The 20,998-nt window shown below is 36.4% G+C and overlaps 2 protein-coding genes across 2 annotated transcripts in view; both read right to left on the reverse strand.

The window, feature by feature from the left end:
• The window catches only part of LOC115699189 (DNA-directed RNA polymerase 1, mitochondrial), an 8,359-nt gene extending 5,477 nt beyond the window's left edge, over positions 1 to 2,882 (reverse strand). Inside the window, exons 1-6 of the mRNA XM_030626472.2 lie at positions 1,694 to 2,882; positions 1,014 to 1,271; positions 794 to 927; positions 644 to 710; positions 411 to 469; positions 119 to 236 (exon numbers count right to left, since the gene is read on the reverse strand). Coding sequence (XP_030482332.2) covers positions 119 to 236; positions 411 to 469; positions 644 to 710; positions 794 to 927; positions 1,014 to 1,271; positions 1,694 to 2,491 — 1,434 coding nt within the window. The 5' untranslated portion in view covers positions 2,492 to 2,882. The remainder of the gene's footprint in view (positions 1 to 118; positions 237 to 410; positions 470 to 643; positions 711 to 793; positions 928 to 1,013; positions 1,272 to 1,693) is intronic.
• Positions 2,883 to 14,709: 11,827 nt separating this feature from the next.
• On the reverse strand, positions 14,710 to 20,889 carry LOC115701343 (heat shock protein 90-5, chloroplastic). Its single transcript, XM_030629112.2, has 19 exons — positions 20,054 to 20,889; positions 19,624 to 19,697; positions 19,280 to 19,405; positions 19,093 to 19,186; positions 18,880 to 18,963; positions 18,637 to 18,780; positions 18,243 to 18,359; positions 18,004 to 18,048; positions 17,827 to 17,907; positions 17,565 to 17,669; positions 17,348 to 17,488; positions 16,876 to 16,968; positions 16,635 to 16,712; positions 16,294 to 16,548; positions 16,002 to 16,104; positions 15,729 to 15,903; positions 15,545 to 15,650; positions 15,225 to 15,314; positions 14,710 to 15,128 (listed from the first exon to the last, which is right to left on the reverse strand). Exons 1-19 carry the CDS (start codon positions 20,324 to 20,326, stop codon positions 14,919 to 14,921), a joined length of 2,394 nt encoding a protein of 797 aa, XP_030484972.2. The 5' UTR covers positions 20,327 to 20,889; the 3' UTR covers positions 14,710 to 14,918.
• Positions 20,890 to 20,998: the final 109 nt, after the last annotated feature.

Below are 20,998 nucleotides of genomic sequence, written 5' to 3' on the forward strand. Positions count from 1 at the left end.
AAGAAAGATGAAAGATCAATTTGTGAATGTAAGATCTGCTTGTGGGGAAGCTAAGGCAGAGCACTGAAGCATAATCACCAACGAATTAATAAAACAAACTCCAACAAGGCTCTCAGACCTCTAAAACAGGTTCCAGTTGCTTCCTAGAAGTCCTTTTAACTGCTTCACGTTGTTGTTTTGCTCCATGTGTCCGCATAACATATGATGGCAAGAACAAATAGGCTCCTTTGTCATACCTGCCATATAATGGAACATTTGTTTTGATACAAAGGTTATTTGGTTTCAAAGTAAAACGTGATGTTACAATTTTCTATATGAGCAGTAACTTGAACTCCAAAAACCTATCTATATATATTTTATATAATAATAAATGAAAAAACAAATCATTCAAAGAGGCTTAAATTCCATACCCTAGCCAATTATTAGGAGGCACTAGCATTGGCATATAAGGGATGACCATGTGCCTGGCCTGTAGGAACAGCAATAAAACTTCTATGATTAGCTACTCCCTATGAATGATACTTAAGTCTGAAGTTATGCAAACAATCATAACAGCACATAAATCTACAACAAAAAAATAAAATTAAAAGGAGGATAATTTTAGTGCACCCCCCACCCCCTCCATAGTTTTAGTTATACTTACAGTTTTCTCCAGGCCTCTCCGAACAAGTGGGTCACATTCAATTACACCATATCTCCTGCTCGTCTTCCTAATCAAAAAAAAAATGCATATATTACAGAATGAACACAGAATGAGAGAGATCAAGTTCACCAGAGATGCAAGCTTTCTTACTGTGCTTCTTTAGTGATAGTTTTAAGGCTGTGAACAAATGCAGGGCGTATATCCGGTGGAGTGTCACCTAATTGATCAACTGGAGGTTGTATATAGGCTGTTTCCGTCAATAACTGAATCAAACGGCATCCAACCTGTATGGTCCCAGAACCAAGATAAAGTAACAATGAGGAGAAGAACAACATGACAATTTTGAACCAATGTTATGAGCATCACAAACCTTGACATGGGCTTCCTGTCCCCAAGGTTTTGAATCATCTTGTTGCTTCACTATTTCCTTCACTTGCTGCACCTTCTGCTTTTTTATCAACATTGTAATTTTTTTCCTTAGTTTTTGTTGATCCTTGTTAATCGATATCTCTTTCTCAATAGTTTCAGCATCAGGCTCATCCTCAGGTTCCTTGTCATCACTCTTTGTATTTGCATCCTTCTTCTTCTTCTTTTTCTTTGTCTTCTCAAAAAACTTCTGTATCCTAACCTGGTTTACAAACGAAATCATTATATATAGTTCACGTAATCACGCCAGCTCCTTCTAGGTCTGCTTATTTAGCAGACAGCTACATGTACACAAACTCAAACCTTCTATAATTCCATTGATCATAGCAGACTAATTGTGAAAAATGCAAATAGTCTCAGAAAATGAAATCTAAAATCATGTCTGAAAGCAAACCATGTCGCAAACTTGATTCTGAAACTGAAACTAACAAATTGATAATTGAACTATTTCAACAAACTTCCTGGTAAAGTAGCACAGGGATGCACATTTTATAGTTAGCTACAAAATGCACCTACCCAAATTACCAAACAAATAAAAGATAAATGTAGACATGAGATACTTGCTTTCATACTGATGTATTATGCTTAAGAACAAAACGAAATGGAAACTTTAAAGCGACCCACCTCATTTTCAATAGCTTCACCAATCTGACAAGCTGCTTGGACAACCCTGACACTACCAACTGCTCCACTGTTAGTCATTAGTAACCCCATCAGCTTGTGCATTGCAATAACGGCCATCATGTCCGCTGACAAGTGATAATAATAGGGAGCATAAGAGGGTTTACTCTTCTTTTCCCGGCACATCTCTTGATCAGCAACAATGGCGTTCCTCAAAGGCTCAAACCACCCAAGGAACAATGACTTCACATAAGGCAAATTGGGTGCAAGTTTCTGCTCACACATGTCCATTAAAAGCTCTTGGTACTCTTTGGCAGCCTCTTCCCACGCCTCTGTCTCCATCTTTATCTGTCGCCTCCTAAGAATGTGGTACTTCGTGATTCCCATTCCTGCGACCATTTTCTTCGGCCCCTTAAAGTAGGAATCCACCTTGTTCTCTTTATCCATATCGTCTAACAACTCCTGAACCTCATCGGAACCCGACGAATCGTCCTCCGCATCAGTAGAAGCAATGGCCTCGGCAACACTTGCGTAGCCTTTAAAACCAAGAGTACCAAAACCGTTACTTGAAGAATTCAACAAACTGGGTTGTCCCAAAATGTTATCCAGCGACGATATTATCCCAAATCGACGAAAACCCAGCAACGGGAACCATGAATTTTCAGTAGCCCGAGTCGTGTCAGGCCTATATTTTCGTAGAAAATTAGTATCTCTTGCAGAACTGGAAGAAGAAGAAATATGAGAATCGGAAGAGAGCTTAAACTTCCTTGAAGTAGCTTTTTTGGCAAAATTCCTCCACATATTTATGAAAGAGAGAGGGCAGAATTAAATGATCAACTGAAAGTGGAGAATGAGGGGCAAATATATCATATTTATGGGCAGCAAAAGAGGAAGTGTGGAAACAAGAGAGGTTAGAGAGGAGTACAATTGAAATGTGAAACAGAAAGAAGAAGAAGAAAAATGGAAATGATAATTATGAGAAGAGGAGAAAAATTTGGGGATCTGTAAAAGACAAAGCCAAGAGGGCGAGGGAGAGTGAGAATGAGAATGAAGATCAAGGCCGTGGTAGCCGCCTCTTTCTCTCGGATTCTATTAAACCCTCCTTAAACCTACGTGTTTCTTTTTCCTCTTCGTTTTGAGTCCAAAGGTTTTAACACCACCCGACCCGGATGTGGACCCGTTTCACCTCTACACTCCAGTTGCCTCCATGGGTCCTCTCCATTTTTATATGCTTTTGCCAACCTTATTCATCAAAGATATTTTGTACTTGGAAAAGAGAGTTTTAATGTTAATCAATTATTATAATTTTTTAGTTAATTTTTGTGTTTGAAAATACATATAAAAATATTTATTCCAAATTTTTTCATGACAATTTCGTTATAGTTACAATATCATCTTTGTAAATGTTTAAAAAAATTTAAATAGTTTACATTCTCGAAAATAAGTTTGAAATTTTTTGAACACGCTTGGTAAACTAGAATAACGGGAACTCCGATTTCACTACTGTAAATTATTTAAAAAATTTCAAAAAATTTACAGGATTGATATTGTAACTATAACGAACACCACCATAAAAAAAATATTCTAACATGTTATTTCAGGTGCGGAAATTGAAGTTGTAATTAGTACTTCTCTCTTTGAAAAATAAAATCTGACTATCTCCAACATACAATTTTTATATTTTTTGCCAAAAAATGAGCTAGTGTTATATTTGAACTACTATTAAAAATTACGAGTTTTTTTTTTTCATTTATACACTTCAAAACAGTTTTTTTTTTTTTGGTATTTTCACGGAAATTCATATAGCAACTTGTTATCTTATTTTTTGCACCTTGACATAGCAATAAGAATGGATGACACATGTCCCACATTTTTGCTACTTGGGTGGAGGGAAGTATTCCTAGCAACCCACTAACGGTTAATCTTAATATATGTCACTTGGATGTCCGAACAGGTTAATCAAGAGGACATTCGACCAAGATACAGACATATCTGTACCGAGCAAGGCGTATAAGTTGGCAATTCTATAGATCAGTCTCATCGCTTCCAAGACATGAAGACAATCATTATATTCGTGGGATTTAGCCAGAGAATAAAGTCAATACACCTTAGTTTTCTATTTACATTGTAATTTTAGAATTAATATAGTTTCCCTATTTATTTATTAAAGATTAAGTCCTATAAATAGTGGCATAATCTCACTATTGAGGAGGACGAAAGAATTAATCTAGAAATACACTCAAGAGAGAATAGTGATCTAAGAGAAAAAATAACTCAAAGATCAATTGTAAGAGCTTCAGAGAAGAAGAACACTTTATTCTTTCTCTCAAGTCAATAAAAATACAAGGGGAGTAGGTTATTACCATTCTTATGGGGCCAAACCTCTTTAAAATCTAGTATTCTTTTTTACTTTACTGTTTTTGCTTTCTATTATTTATTTTATCTGATCGTTTTATCTTGACTCACTGTCATTAGCTAGAAGTGAGGTCAATATTTTGGTACTTTCATTGAGAGCAAAAACACAAGCTTTTATCTTAGTGTTGATAGATTAACAGGATGGTTGTACAAACTCGAAGGAGAGGCCTTACTGATCACGGCGACCCAATGGTGACATGTCTAATTGTGTAAACTCCTGGAAACACGAGAGGACCACTAGGGACAAACCCTGAACATGTTAATACACAACCACCTACAGTAGGCCATAGAGTGACTTCCCCTCTTGTTGGGTTCACACCAGGCGTACAGGAGACTGGAAACACCAGTACGGCTGCCGATCAGACCACTCCCAGGACTGAGGTCCTGTTCACTAATAATACTCAAAGGCCAGCTTTACACTGAACTTCAAAATCTGCGAGAAGCACTTAGGCTCATGCAAGGCCATAACAACACTTTGTATCATGATCAGGAAGATCTCTAAGCAACCATTAACCTTGCATTCAACGAGCAAAGACGTCAATTTATGGAGTGGAGGAACCGAGAGATGGAAATTATGAGGGCACAACAGGTAGCCATTGATGATCGTTCTAGGGTGACCACCCTGCTAATCATAAGGGCCTACCAAGTGATTAGTCAACAACCAGAAACTGAATCTAGTATCCCCCTGAGCGGGTCAGAAAGGTATGTAGCTGGACATATCGCGTAGACTCATAGTGGTCAGCTGTCCAATCCAAGGCCACAGGTCCAAACTGCCCTTTGGGAGGACTTACACATTTAAACAACTATACTCGTGAAGAGGTCTCAGGCCAACCCTTGGCCAAATAAGTCAAATGCCAAAACCACCCGGTGCTTCAGTGTTCGAATGGCTAGGCACCGTGCACGACTTCAGATTCGATTTAAAATCGCAAAAGGGGACTGGACAGACAAAACATTCTACCAACTGTCCAGCCAGATACCCACGCCCAAGATCCAGTTCAAAGAGATCCCAATGTGACACAGGTCGATCACCAGGCTAAACAAGTTCATCCACTTGTGCAAGCACAAATAGATCAACTTAAAAACATGGTACAAGGCCTGACCGGCCAAAAACCATAAATCTCAAACTCGACCAGGCACGTGGATCACCCTTCTCGCCTGAAATCGAAGCTCTTGACCTACTCCCAAATTTCAAAATGCCCACATGGAAAATTTACATAGGAAAAGAAGATCCTTTATCCCACTTAAAGTACTTTGAAATGCAGATGAATCTGCAAGGGGTAAGAGGTGATGTACGGTGCAAAAAAATTTTGGCCACACTCGCAGAGGCAGCCCAGTGATGGTATTTCAAATTGTCTCCAAGAAAGTTTAATTCGTGGATTTCTTTCTCCTTGGAATTCCACACACAATTTTGTTCCTCTCGTCAACTTCCCTCACACCTAGAAAACCTGGTAGAAGTAAAGCAAATGCCAGGAGAACCTCTAAGGGCCTACATTAGCAAGTTTATGACTGAAGCAAGAAAAGTTAAAGGACTGACCGAGGAGGGAAGATTGGCAGCAATACAGGGGGCATTGAGCCTCTGAGAGAGTTATGGAAGGACATCAAAAGATTAACTATGAGATCGATGGTTGAATTTCTAGGACCGAGCAAATGGATTCATTAAGCTTGAGAAAGCAGTACGGCGTGTGCATACTGTCAGGCAAAAGAAAAATCAACAGCACACCACTACGACCGGTATGACCGCCCAAAACTCACAATATCCCAATAGTTCGAATTCAAATGAAAAAAAGGTCCAATAACGGCAATAGACTGGATAATAGAAAGAAAAGCAAGTTCACTGGCAACGCTGAACAACATCCTAGGGAAAATGCCTCTAAATTTACTGATTTCTCAGTTCTAACGGATGACATAGAGACAATTTATGCGACCACCCAGTCTATGGTGCCATACAAGAAACCATCTCCCATGAAGGACATAAGCAAAAGAGATATAACTAAGTTTTGTCGCTTTCATGCGGACTACAACCATGATACAAACGAATGTAACAACTTCAAGCAGGAGATTGAATTTTTGATCAGAAAGAATAACCCGCATTTACAAAAATAATTCGAGGTCGACTAAGAGCAACGGGCTGCCTAGGCAGATAATAACCAAAACCAATTAATGCCTCCACTAGTGGACGGACATTTAAAGGTAATCATTGGGGATCCACACCTCGCTGGAGACTCAGGCAAAGCTAGAGAAAAGTATGCTCGTGCCTTGCAGCACGAACAAAGTGACACAGTTCTGGCCGTGGAAGAAAGGAAACCTAAAATACTACGTGTGGGGAGAACCATCAATAACATTCACTGAGGTAGATGCCAACCATGTTATCTTTCCACATAACGACCCTCTGGTCGTAGAAGTGCAGACTGTAAACAAGATGGCAACACAAACTATGGTAGATAATGGAGCTTCCTCTAATATTCTATTTAAAACAACTTATGAGAAGATAAGACTCCAGCTTAAAGATTTGATTCCTTACACTCAACTTGTATACGGGTTCGCTGGCCAGAGTGTCGCACCACTTGGACAAATTTGCCGACCACTTACAATTGGACAAGCTCCGAGAAGCATAACTATAACAGCACAATTCTTGGTAATCAATGTCCCGTCAACTTTTAATGTCATGTTAGGCCGACCAACCCTATATAATTTAAAAGCTATCACATTAATTTTTCATCTGTGCGTCAAGTTCCCAACTAAAAGTGGGGTAGGCTGTCTTAAAGGAAATTAATTACACGGGAATACTATAACCTTGCTCTATCTAAGGTCAAGAAGGAAAATGTAACACCCCGACTTACAGGGACGCCACGTGCGTGCTTTTATAAATTAATCTATAATTATAATTAAATAGTTTAGGAAAAGTGTTGTTTAATTAAAACTTTTGATTAAATTAAAAACATAACTTTTCATTCAAAATACTGTTGGATTCGGGAATCGCCTGTTTACAAACTTTTATAATAGGTTTCAAAATCGGCATTACAAAATTGAGTTACATTTCCAAAACATAATCAAAAGGTGATCCTGTCCACTGGAAGACAAGACACAGTGATTGATATGTACATCGCTGGGAGACCTCTAACTCATGGTAGATCCACTTTCCCCTTCCATTTACCTGCACCACGAAGCACCCGTGAGTCATAAAGACTCAGCAAGAAAAGCAAATGAAACACAAACAACGCATAACACGAGAAATCACAACATTGCATAACCAACAAATTCATCATCCATTGTAAAAATTGTTGGGTTTTATGCCCTAAATAAAACTCATTTCAATATAATCAGATTTACTTATTAATAAAGATCAGAAATAACATTTTATGTTGCATGGTTCACATGATTTATTTCATGATTATATGTATATAATGTATGAATTCTTTTTAAGTCCAGAACATATGAGTTTGTTAAAGATTATAGTGTTGTCAGCACAGTGGAATATAATCTTAATTATATGTTCAAAAGTTTATTCCCTGATTTGTCAGAACACTGGATTTAGACTGACATGGTATAATCAGCGATAGGTATTCTTACACCTTGGAAAAGTGTTATGTCCTTTCCAGGACATTGGCAAAGTTTACCAGTATCGGATGTATGGAGTATACATCGGAAGGGACCGATATTGAACTTTGATTAGATATATTAAAATTTACCGTAATATCTATTCATTTCAATATCACTTGTTGATCCTAGATCAAATGATCTTAATCCTGATACGGTTAGGTTCAATCTCAAGAGTGTTACTCGTGTTCTTTGATTTGTTAGTTAAGCCTACTTTTGGGTCAGGGTGATACGTACATTTTGGGAACACGGTAATGCAATTGAGTGAGAGTGCTAACATAAATATGGAATCTATAGCTTCTATTTGGCAAATAGAAAGTAAAGGATGATTTCCTTCGAGCTTAACCAAACGAAGATAAATGGTGGAGATCTCATTTCACTTAGCTGAAATATCATTTATACAGGGTTAAGTGTTTTAAGGATAAAATACATTGAAGGTGTAGCGGTAACAGTAGTGCCTTTTCAGTGTAAATCATCTATATAGAAGATCATTGATCACATTAGGGTTATAACAATGGATAACTAATAACGTGTCTATATCATGGAACATATAGAGCGTTCTATATGACTGAGAGTGCAATTCTAAGTTCTAAGTGTGGATTCAATGAGGAATTAATAAGTTAGGAAATTTACTTGGTAAATTCGGTTCAACTTATTGGAAGCTCGATTATATAGACCCATGGTCCCCATACTAGTTGAGACCATACTACTTGTAAGACTCAGTTAATTGATTTTAATTAATCAATTATAATTCTAAAAGTTAGACTATGTCTACTTTATGAATTTTCACTAAGCAATGGGGAAATTGTAAAGAAAAGAGATTTTAGGTTTATTTATTGATTAAGAGACTTTATATGTCTAAATTAATAAATATATTAAATGGCAATATTATTTAATAATTATTTCCAAGTTATTAACTAATTAGAATTGGCATTTAAAAGGTTAAATTGGAAAATTGGCATTTTTGAGAAAATGGGAATGGAAAATAACAAAATGGGAAAGTTGCAAAGTGAGGCCCAATACCCTTTGTATGGCCGGCCCTATGCATAGGAAATTCCATTTGTAGTTTCCATTATTTTAATGCCATACAATTCTAACCTAAACCTAGAGGGTTTTCTATAAATAGAAAGTGTTGGCTTGAGGTAATAGACACACATCTTTGATCACTTTGTTTCCCTCAGAAAATGCCTCACACGCCTCTCTCTCTTTTCTTCTCTCTAAATTTCGAAACTTTGAGTGAATGAGTAGTGCCCACACACATCAAGTGGTATCTCAATCATAGTATGTAAGACTGGAATTTCTGCATCAAAGAAGGAGAAAAGAAGATCCAGGTTCAGATCTTGGTGATGCTCTGCTACAGAAAGGAATCAAGGGCTAGAGATCTGAACGGAAGGAGTCATATTATTCCGCTGCACCCACTGTAAGGTTTTCTAACTTTATATGTGTTTTTTTTTTCATTGTTTAGAATTCATATTAGGTTGTTAATCCAACATACATGATAGTAAATAGATCCTAGTAAAATAATTTCCAACAAAAATTTATTCAATTCATATTCAACATTACATAAACAATTATGTATCTTATAAGACAAATCGATTCTGATGCTTCATAAAGCACCCTTAACACTTGTTACCAACGAGCTCCATATGTCACTATCGTTGCCCGATGAAGTAATCGATGAGTAAGAGACCTATCTGCGATTTCAAAGTGAGTAATTACTCGTTCTCAATAATAGTAATTACCGTATCTTTACCTCAATTATAATTGAGCCACAAGCGATAATAATTGTTTTTCATATGACATGCTTAGCAGTGTAAATAGCTTTTCTTACCTCAATCCAATATCAAGTGTGCGGGTTGACCTGAGTGGAACTACGCTCAACGATCTCGGGTGCTATGTCACAACAATGAAACTTGGTAAACAACTTAATCACGCAATTGGACAATCCTAACCCCTACTGACTTTGAAATAGTTAAAAACATCTTTAAAATACCCCAATCCAAGCTCTAAAAAACACCCCAAACAAAACCGGTTTCGAACGAAAAACTAGGGTTTCCCCTGCTAGCAAACCGGTTGACCGGTTTCACAGTACCTGTAGAACCTGTTAACCAGTTCTTGTAGTAGAATGGGAAACTATGGTTTTTAGAACCACAACCTCTTCAAACCTGCTCAAGCCTTCCAAAACAATTCTATAACCAAAATACAATGTATACAATTAATCAAAACTCAGTAATTCTCCAAAAACACAAATTCACCATTAAAGAGTGACAAATGAGTTCTTAAACTCAATTCTTCGAATTCAAGACCTAGCAGCCTAAGTGTTACCCAATCCTGGGCGAGGCTAGACGGTGATGAAGACAAGTTGCAATTTTTCTCTTGTGCGGTGAGAAGACGAAGGAAGAAGCTTTAAGTTTCTTGAAGTTGTTCTTGATTTTTCTCTCTTGAACTTTTTCAAGGAGTAAAAAATGAAAGTAAAAGTCTAAAGGAGAAAGAAGGGCCTTTATATAGGCTTCATTTAATTACATTCCCCTAAAAAAATAATTAAAGGGGAAATTGATTCCCAATTAGATCATCATGGGAAATGGAAAGAGCAAAAAAAGAAATTATGGGGGAATGCAGTCGTCAGCATGTTTTCCCACAAAATATACTTTAAAAACTACCATTATCGGAATTGACATTTAATGTTTAGTTGAAGAGACAAAAGTGTGATCGTTCACTTCGGCACGGTACAGTCACCAGAGCATTGACCACATGATCCTCTCATGCTTCCAGCACCCGTACAGGTATCAAAAGTCCCCATCCAAACAACTATTCATACGACAACTTGGGGGGCAAATGTTATCCCAAAGTTTGCGCATCTAATGTGACACTTACACGTGGCATACTCCAGCCAACACTTTTACCTAGCAGAAAACCTCCGGGCAGAAGGATGCCGGGCAAGATCTTTGATGTAAATCATCTATAGAGGATCTTTAATTATTTGGATTAAAACGATGGATAATTCATAGCGTATTTATATCTTGGAACATATAGAGCGTTCTATATAATTAAGAGTACAATTTTGAATCTATAGTGGCGAAAGAAAAAATTAATAAGTTATAGAATTCACTCATTACATTCTAGATCTACTTATTGGAAGCTTGATTATATAGGCCCATGGTCTCCACACTAGTTGAGACAATACTGATTGTAAGACTCAGTTAATTGATTTTAATTAATCAATTATAATTCTAAAATTAGACTATGCCTTATTTATGAATTTTCACTAAGCAAGGGCTTAATTGTGAAGAAAAGAGGTTTTAGGGTTTATTTGTCAATTAAGAGACTTTATTAAGTCTAATTGATAAAAAAATTAAATGAAAATTTTCTTTGATAATTAATTTTAATTATTAAATAAATAGTTTTGATATTTAAAGAATTAAAATTGAAAAATATGGTATTAGTGAAAGAAAAGATAAATTGTTGAATAAAATGGCAAAATTCTAACTAGTGGGACCCACATTATATGGTCGGCCACTTAAGAGAATTTTTAGCCAATTTTTTATATTTTTTTAATCCCATATAATTTAAATTTAACCCTAGCAGAAATCCTATATAAGGAATAAGATGGTTCTCATTCTATCCAACCTAAGTTAACCTAGTTTTTATTCTTTGTCAGACAACTAGAAACTTGAGAGCCTCCTTCTATAGAATTCGAATCTCCTTCTCTTTTATTCTTCATTATTTTCGAGTCTTATAGTGAAAGAGTACATGCCCACCCATAGCAAGTCAAGCACTCAATCATAGTGTGTAAGACTGTGAAAAAGCCAACACTTGAAGGAGAATCGGGCTCAAATTTTGATAATACACTGCGACAGAAAGGAACAAGGGTTAGAGATCTGAGTGGAAGGAGACATATTATTCCTCTGGCATTAATGTAAGGTTCCCTAAACTTTATATGTGTTTAATTCCATTATTTTAGAGAATTCATATTTAGGGTGTTAAACAACATACATGTTAGTAAATCTACATCCTGAAAAAATAATCCCCAACATAAACACCTTGAGTACGTCGGCTAAGATTTCTAACAGATCTAAAACAACCTATTCTACAAAAAGAAGCCATTAAAACCTTGTTTCTTTGTGTTCTTCAAAACCCATAGTCCAAAATGTGGAAAACAGTGCCAAGATTCAACATTTTTTAACTAAAAGCCCTACATTTACCTATCCTAACATGCACGTTCATGCATAGAGGTTGGGTTTTCCTTAAACCCGAGGCAAGGAGATTCTTTCACCTCTAACAATGGTGTAAATTCAAAATAATTTGCAAAAACACATAACTCTTAAAGAAAAGGATAGAGGTAAAAGAGACTTACTCACTAGGTGAATCCTGGGCGAGGCTGGACAATGATGAAAACAAGTTGTAGATTTTCTCTTGCACAGTGAGAAGACAAAGGAAGAAGCTTCAGGTTTCTTGAAGTTGTTCTTGATTTTTCTCTTTGGAACTTTTTAGGGAGTAAAAAATGAAAGTAAAAGTCTAAAGGAGAAAGAAGGGCCTTTCATTTAATTACTTTCCCCCCCAAAAAATAATTAAATGGGAAATTGATTCCCAATAATATCATCATGGGAAATGGAAAGAACAAAAAGAGAAATTATGAGGGAGTGCAGCCGTCAGGATGTTTTCTCACAAAATATGCTTTAAAACTGCTCTTATGGGAACTGACATTTAATGTTCAGTTGAAGAGACAGAAGTGCAATCGTTCACTTCTGCACGGTACAATCACTTGAGCATTAATCACGTGGACCTCACATGCTTGCCAGCACCCGTATGGGTATCAAAAGTCCCCATCCAGAAAAATATTCGTACAGGGACTTGGGGGCGAATGTTATCCCAAAGTTTGCAAATTTGATGTGACACTTACATGTGGCATAATCCAGCCAACGCTTTCACCTAGCAGAAAACCTCCGGGCAGAAGGATGCCTGGCAGGTTCGTATGGGTAGTGGCAGCCATAAATTACAGATGGTCTATTGAGAAGCACCTGGCAAACTACCAACCTGCTGACCAGAGATGGTAAAGGTCATACCTTGCAAGGGTGATTGTACAAGCTAATTCTCTAAAAGAAGACAAGTCTTATAGAAGGCCTGGGCGGGTAGTGAATATGCCAATCAGAAGAGATGCCAAAAATACCGAACAAGGCTACATGAGCCTTGATTTCTTCTTCAAAAGGCATCCACAAATATCTCCAACTGAACCCTACAAACTCGGATCTAGAAAATCTATCCGAGAATAAATGAGCTTCAACAGATCGTAACTACACCCTAGAATATAAGGATATTTATTCTTTGTTTACTTCTTTTACGGAACTAAATGTAACAACCTCCCCCTATAAATAGTGATGGCATTCACAATGGGTGGGGACTTAGAACTGAAATCTCATACTCACATATCTAAGAGCATTATGCTGAAAGACATTCTCTGTAAACACTTTGAGAGTCGAAGTTAGAAATCACTTTGTCTTCCTTAGTGATCTGGCCGATATTATCTTACAAGTAATACAACTAAAGGGGACTAGGTCATTACCCATATACAAGGGGGCGAACCTCTATAATTCTTTGTATTATTTACTTATTATTTTTAATTCTTCACTAGTGATTAATTAGCGTTTATTAGACACCGAATCAGTTGGCAATTTTTCCAGTCAACAAAGATGGACAAGTTCACAGGGGAGAATAATTTTTGGGCTAGAGGCACTTGATACAAAAACACTTGATGCCACTGGAGACAAAAAGAAAAAAGGAGAAATTCATATCAAAGCTGATTTTATTGAGCCTAAGAGATGAAGTACCTCGTGAAGTCTCAAAAGAAGAGACATTGGTCTTTGGGATAAATTGATTAAGATTTACTTTAAAAAAATCTTTAGTTAACAAATTATATTTGAAGAAAAAGTTCTACACATTGCAAATGGATGAGACTAAAGAACTAAGGAAATACCTAGATAAGTTTAACAAGATTATTCTGGAACAGAATAATATTAGTGTCAAGATCGATGAAGGGAGCTAAGGTATAATTCTTCTCTCTTCCTTACCTAATTGTTTCAACATTTTGTTGATACAATATTGTACGACAAACAAGTACTAACAATGGCAGAAGTGAAGTGTGTACAACTCAAATGAGACTCTAAAGAAATCAATTGAGAGTGGTGAAGGTATGCTCACTAGAGGCAAACCAAAAAAGAAAGATCTAAGAAATTATAACAGTTACTACATACAGAAAAATCATTCAATGATCCAAGTCTAAGTTCAAGTCAGAAAAGAAATGTTACTATTGTCAAAAAGGACATTACAAGAATGAGTGCAAGGCTCTCAAGGCAAAGTTGATCAAAGAAGAAAGGAAGAACAGAGGGATGCGAATGTTGTTTCTAAAGGCTAACAGACGTGATGGTAGTCTCTAGTAAAGCCTGTGAAAAGGAGTAGAACATCCCAAAGAGATTCAGTGTTCATGGTATTGGCTCTGGTCTGTTGTCATCAAAATGTTTGATGGCATATCAAGAGCAATTAGAAACTTTAGAACTTCAGAACTTTAAATATTTTACTTGAGAAGAATCTACTATCAATAAGATATTTAGCTCAAAAGTAGTTGCACCATTAATATGGAGGTGGAAGTCTGAAAATATCAAAAGGTTCCATTGTTATGATGAAGGGCAAACTTAAGAACGGTCTACATTTCTCTCATTGGAAAAACTGTTATTGGTTATATCAGAACAAGAGATAACCAAGTTGGTAAAAGAGGACTGCAACAACTTGAGAAGCAGTCTTTTGAAGGGCAAGCTTGATGGTAAGCTAGGATTTTGTGAGGAATGCTAGCTATTTCCCAAAAGTTATTTATAACAAAATATAAACTTTTGAGCTAGAGTCATGTCCCAATCCCCGTTAAAAAAACAGGTGGGTTAAATTGTCATCCCCGCACTAGCGAATGCATATGCAATGAATTTGGCCCAAGCTAATATTTTTACTACCACACACTAACATACGTGAACTTGATTTATATGAGAAGAGCACTATAAATGAATATCAGCAAAATTTAATATTTTCTCCTTCTACCCCAGCAAAACACACCACCCTGCACTTTTCTTTCTTTTCTTTCTATGCATTACATCCCTCTCAATGAGCTTTCTTGACCCTATCACGTCACAAATTGGAAAAATGCCAAAACTTTTATTTGAAACTATATTGAAATTTATTCACTCCAAGGATCACTCTCCGTCCTCACTTCAGATGGCTCAACTACTTCTGTCTCCATGGCCTGACTAGCACTTGCATCCGATTCTGTAGTCTCTTCACCAGCCCCGTCTGCCTTTTCTTCGTCTTCTAATCTACCCCATCTTCCTCCGAGGGCCATTGCCATCATCTCGTATATTTTGTTTCCCAGCTCAGCTGGACTGTCAGGCTGCAAGATGAATAGGAAAAGTAAGTGATGAACTCCCTAAAACTTGTGCAATATGACATGAAAGTTGAAGAAAAAAAACAATATCGATCTTCTTACAGTGAATCCACTGGAGATCAGGGCTGTATCATACAGGAGATCGACAGCTCTCTTGGCATCAGCACTGTCTGGGGCATTCTTGCAAGCAGCCTGCAGAAAGAATATTCCATGTAAATTAAACAGTTAAAAGTGTTTCAGTTTGTCCACGAGATATATATCCTGTTCTAACAACCGATTTAAAGAAATTATATTTTAATTCTTGGCAGTGTTGCAAGTGGAAATCATTATTCTTACATTCTCATTTTTCCAAAACCCTATTCAGAAGAATTTAGTAGGTAAAAAACGTCACAAAATAATCAGTGCAGAATCTAATTGCTCACATTCAAGTCTTTTACGATGGGATGGTCAGCATTGATTTCCAGTATTCTCCTTCCCCTCATGAACTCCAAACTTGAAGTATCTCCAAGTGCTTGAGCTTTCATCAATCTACACAGCAAAATAAATAATTTATAGTTGTAATAATAATTGATAAACGAGTGAAAAATCTGAAAGTTCATAACTAACCTTTCCATATTAGCAGACCATCCAAACTTTCCGGAAACAAGCACACAGGGAGATGAACTCAGACGATTTGAGACTTGGACTTTTGCTACCTTGTCACCAAGTTGTTGCTTTATCCAATCACAAAGAAGAGTGTATTCTTGTTTAGTTTCCCTTTCTTTGACCTCATCCTCATCACCTAATAAAAATAGTATTAATCAAATTGTGTATGGAAGAAGCACAATAATAGAATTTAACACAAACAGAAACACTAATTAAATATGTATATAAACCAACCAAGCTCTAGATCCTCCTTGCTAATGTCAACAAACTTCTTTTCTTTGTAAGTCTGCAGGTTCTGGATGGCAACTTCATCAATAGGCTCAATTAAATACAACACCTAAGAGAAAAGAATTTCAGTTAACTGGTTGAAAAATTTCACTACAATATCAACAACTTCTTTCCATCAATGGCCATTGATTACAACTCCAACAAAATAATCATCTCAAATAGATTGTCAAGGATTATCTTTCAGAGGTTGTATCAACTAATATGTTCAGAAGATTGGATCAGTCTTGAATACACATACCTCAATATCTTTCTGGATCAACTTCTCCAAGAAGGGAGCAGACTTAGCACTTTTCAGGCTGTCCGTAGCCAAGTAATAAATTGCCTTCTGATTTTCATTCATGTTTTCAATGTAGTCATCTAAACTTGTCAGTTCTTCCTCGTTCTTCGAGGAGTAAAACCGCAAGAGTGGGGTAATGCGCTTGTGATTTCCAGTATCCTCAATGCAACCTAACTTTATAAACCTGCCAAAGTTCTCCCAAAATTTTTTGTAGTCCTGTAATCAAGTTCAATTACTGACACGTCAAAAGGAGACTCAAATGCAACGGAAGAAGAAAAACAAGATGCAATTACTGCCCCGACCTCTTTATTTTCACTTTCAGAAATATCTTGGATCATGTCAAACGTCTTCCTCACAAGTCTCTTTCTCATTATTCTAACCTGAAAATTATAATAAGAAAATGATGGGAAAATATGTGAAAATTAATTGAATTCAAAGCTCTTTGAACATAGGAAGTTGTTTATGGATAAAAAATTCTTTCATATCATATCTTTCCATTTGAAAAAACACAAAATTGTTTAGTTAAATAGATTAGAGCCTTACAATTCGACTTTCTTGAAGGATTTCTCTAGATACATTTAGAGGAAGATCATCAGAGTCCACAACACCCTTGACGAAGCTCAGATACCTTGGAAACTGCATAAAGAATCTCAGATTAATTATCATTTCCCAGGATTCATACAATAAAACAAGCAAGCATCAAAGTACATATCTGCATATCCTACTGTACAATTGACAACATGAATTGTTTTTTCCACGCAATAAATTGCTAATTAAAAACTTTGCACTTAGTAAAATTTTGTCAATAGAAGGGTTTTTGGAAAGCAACACTCATGCTACTTTAGGGAAGAGAGAACAATCAAGCAAACAAACTACCAAAATTCTAGCACAGAAAAAAGGCTATATAAGTTACACCAGAAAGAAGAACGGGTGATTTCACAATATGGCAGTAACCATATAGCTTCCGATAAAAATTTGTGGGGGAATAAATAAATAAATAGAGAGGGGAACTTACTAGCTCGCCATCAAAATCATCTGAGATAAAGACACGCTTCACATATAAACGTATGTTCTTTGTTTTGGGGTTGACTACATCCTCGTTGTTAAGAGGCCCCATTCCAGGAACATAAAGCACACTCCTAAACTCCACCTCACCCTGCACAGTTTGCAAGATAGATTTACAAATCCAAGCCAACATGTATACTTCAAGCCATACCCAAACCATTCAGTACCTCAGTTGTGAAATGAGTGTATCCAATAGGATCTAAGAAATCATTGAAAGTTTTCTTGTAGAATTCACAGTACTCTTCTTTCTGAACTTCTTTTGGACTTCGCATCTGCAACAGAACGAGAAAAGTGTTCATTGCATGATATTTGTATGCTATTGACAAACAAGCATGGCAATGGCACAGCAAGCAACATTTTTTTAAAAAAACAGGCAAAAAATTTGGACCTTGAGATATGTTGAAAGCACAGACAACTAAACTAGCTTACCCATATTGGTTTTGTTTCATTGGCTAATTCCCAGTCCCAATACTTCTCAGTTTTTGTTGTTTTCTTCATTTTCTTCTCACCCTGGGAACCAAAGTTAGTAAAATCACCAAAACATTATTTTAAACTAAGAAAAAGCTGAATTATAAGCCCCCAAAACAAAACTCCTTTACAAGGTACCTCTGCCTTCTCCTCTCCTTCTTTCTGCTCTTCCTCCTCTTCTACCTGTGTCATAAAAACATTCAGTAAGCATGAAGAAAAACATGTACGAGAATGGCCTTTTAATTATTTCGTTTTATAAATCATTTGAGAGTCACCTCTAAATACTAATCTATAAATCATTTATCTCTCTTTCCAGCAGCTCCTAAGGCTGCCAAATATATGGGAAGTATTTTTTGACAATCAAAGGGTGTTCTCACCTCAACAGTCCTTGATTTTTCTGTCCATGTGTAAATAGGGAAAGATACAAACTGTGAGTAATTCTTCACCAAACTTTGAATCTTGGCTGGCTCTGAGAATTCATATTTGTCATCAGGCTGCAATGGAAATACATAAATAAATAAATAAAGGAGAAGGAGAAAGAACATCAGCTAATCAGGAAAGTCTGGAAGTTTGCTGACAAGATGACATCCTTAATTATTTAGAATTGAAGTATTATGCTGCCACGTGACAAATGAAAGTGATTTTTTTAGCAATTACACTCATATACTCCACTCATTCCAGCAACTGCTAAATAAAAAAACACTGATCCAAGATCAGCATACGGTAACTTTGCTTGTGAGGATACTAGCAACAAAGTATAAATTGATATACCCTTAAATAGAGTGTGATCTGGGTTCCACGATGTAACATTTTTTCAGGGTCAGTTTCTTCCTTAATCACATAAGAGCTGCTCTCAGCTGCTGATTCCCATATATACTGCTTATCTGATCTTGGGCTTTTTGTAGAGACAACAACCTGATTGGAAAATTATGGTTATTGACTATGACTACATAGGAAGAGCATGAAGTTTCAACAAGAACACTTTTCAAATCAAAATGTTAAATAATACCGCACCTTGTCAGCAACAAGAAAAGCAGAATAGAATCCAACACCAAATTGACCAATCAAACTATTATCCGCTCCATGTTCTTGATTTTCCTATCATAAGACAAAGCTCGCAGAGTAAGGTTCAAGGTTGAAACATTCACTCATGTCAAAGCAATAACATAACCCCTCTACAATACACCAAAAACATACCAAAATAGAAGAAGAAGAAGAAGAAGATACCTTTAATGCCTTCAGGAATTTTGAAGTACCACTCTGAGCAATAGTTCCAAGACAGTCAATAAGCTCTTCCTTTGTCATTCCAATACCAGTATCCCTAAAACAACGTTGAACTATTATGTTAATATTATTACACAATAACCCTTATCTATTATGCAAGAAGTTTCTTAAAAGGAAAAAACACACATACGTAATAGTGATGGTGCCATTGTCTGGATCAGGCTTGATTCTTATCTCTAGGTCACCAGCCTCTCCAAGCAGAGATGGCTCTGTTACACTTAAAAATCTAAGTTTGTCCAGGGCATCACTTGCATTACTGAAAAAGAAAAGTACAATTACATCATATAAACAACGAGCTATAGGAAGATCCTCAATATAAAGACTTTAGATAGAACAGATTCACACATAAATTGGCAAAGGCTTTTAAAGAAAGCAAATAATAGAGAATAAAAGAACACTAAACAAATTAGTATGGAATATATAAATATCATATATATAAATATACATTTAATATATCAAGAATAAGCAGCTTACCTGACAAGCTCCCTAAGGAACACTTCCTTGTGGCTGTATAAACTATGAACTATCAAATCCATCAATCGGCTAACCTGCAAATGGTTTATGTTCTCAGCCTTCAGTTCTAAAACTATCAACATAAATATGAATATTTGAAAAGTTTACAAATCTTTCAAACTTATCCACTTTTTTAATATTCTGAGAAGCTAAAAGACAACCTCATAATCTAGACCAAACCAAAGTACACATTTTCCATTTTTTTTTTTATTTCTGAGAAAAGGATAACAACTCTTCAATCTTCGAAAAACCAGTTCAAAACCTTTCTTTTGAAAAAAAAAAAAAAAAAAAAAAAAAAAAAACCTTCTCCAAACTCAATTTCTTCCAAAACCAAAGAGTCCATAAAACGGTCACAAAACTCAAACTTCTGTGGGATTAAAGAAAAACCCACCTCAGCCTGGTACTCAAATTTTTCACCATCAGTATCAATCTCCTCTTTCTCGGCAACGGAAGCCTCACAACGTACAGAGACTCGATTGTCTCTCCTCTCAAGCTTCCATTTCAAGGCACTAGAAGGGAGGCCCTTTCTACGGAGCCCATTTTGAGGGAGGAACGCACTTCTCAAGTTGAAGACTCCATTGGGGCTTCTGACAGTAAAGGGAGAAGAAGAAGGAAAAGAAGCTAGAGAAGCCGTGGCTAAGCTTCTGCTAAGAACAGGAGCCATTTGAGCCCTAGAAAGAGTTGCGGAGAAGAAGGATATCTACTTCACGTAAGCAACGATAACAGTGTTGTGTGTGAGAGGAGAAGTGTGTAGTGTGAAGTGTGAAGTGTTTGTACTAAAAATAAAAACCCTTTAGTCTTTGGGTACGCGAGGGTTTAAGAAGACATTTTCTCATTACATGTAGAGGATTCTAGAAGCAACAAAACAATGTGTCTTTGTTTGGAATTGGAGCCATTCATCGCCAAAATTGTAAGGACCAGATACTGCCACCTCAGCATGCACCCCAATATCTTCAACATTTTCTTTTATGTGTCTATTTTGAAAGAAAATGTATTTTAGAAGCACATTGTTATTAACGAAGATAAGCAGAGCATAGAAGTTGGAGTTTAACGGTGGGCATTCATATTTGGCATCTATAATAAAAATTATTTTCATAAATTATATGATTCTAATAATTAAGCAAGGCCATAGCTGTTCTCAAAGTTTGACATTGGAACAGCTTAATGCTTGCTTATAGATGAAAGAATAAAACCTGCAAGCAAAAGGATTACACTTAAGTTTTGGGTCCAGTAAGTTCTCTTTCTCATGTTTCAGCTCTTTTAACATGAGCTTAGGTAACTTATCAATCTGTGACCAATAATTATATGCATTTTTACTAGTGAGTAGTAGATTGTA

This window comes from Cannabis sativa, chromosome 8, assembly GCF_029168945.1.
Source record: "Cannabis sativa cultivar Pink pepper isolate KNU-18-1 chromosome 8, ASM2916894v1, whole genome shotgun sequence".
NCBI classification, from domain to species: Eukaryota; Viridiplantae; Streptophyta; class Magnoliopsida; order Rosales; family Cannabaceae; genus Cannabis; species Cannabis sativa.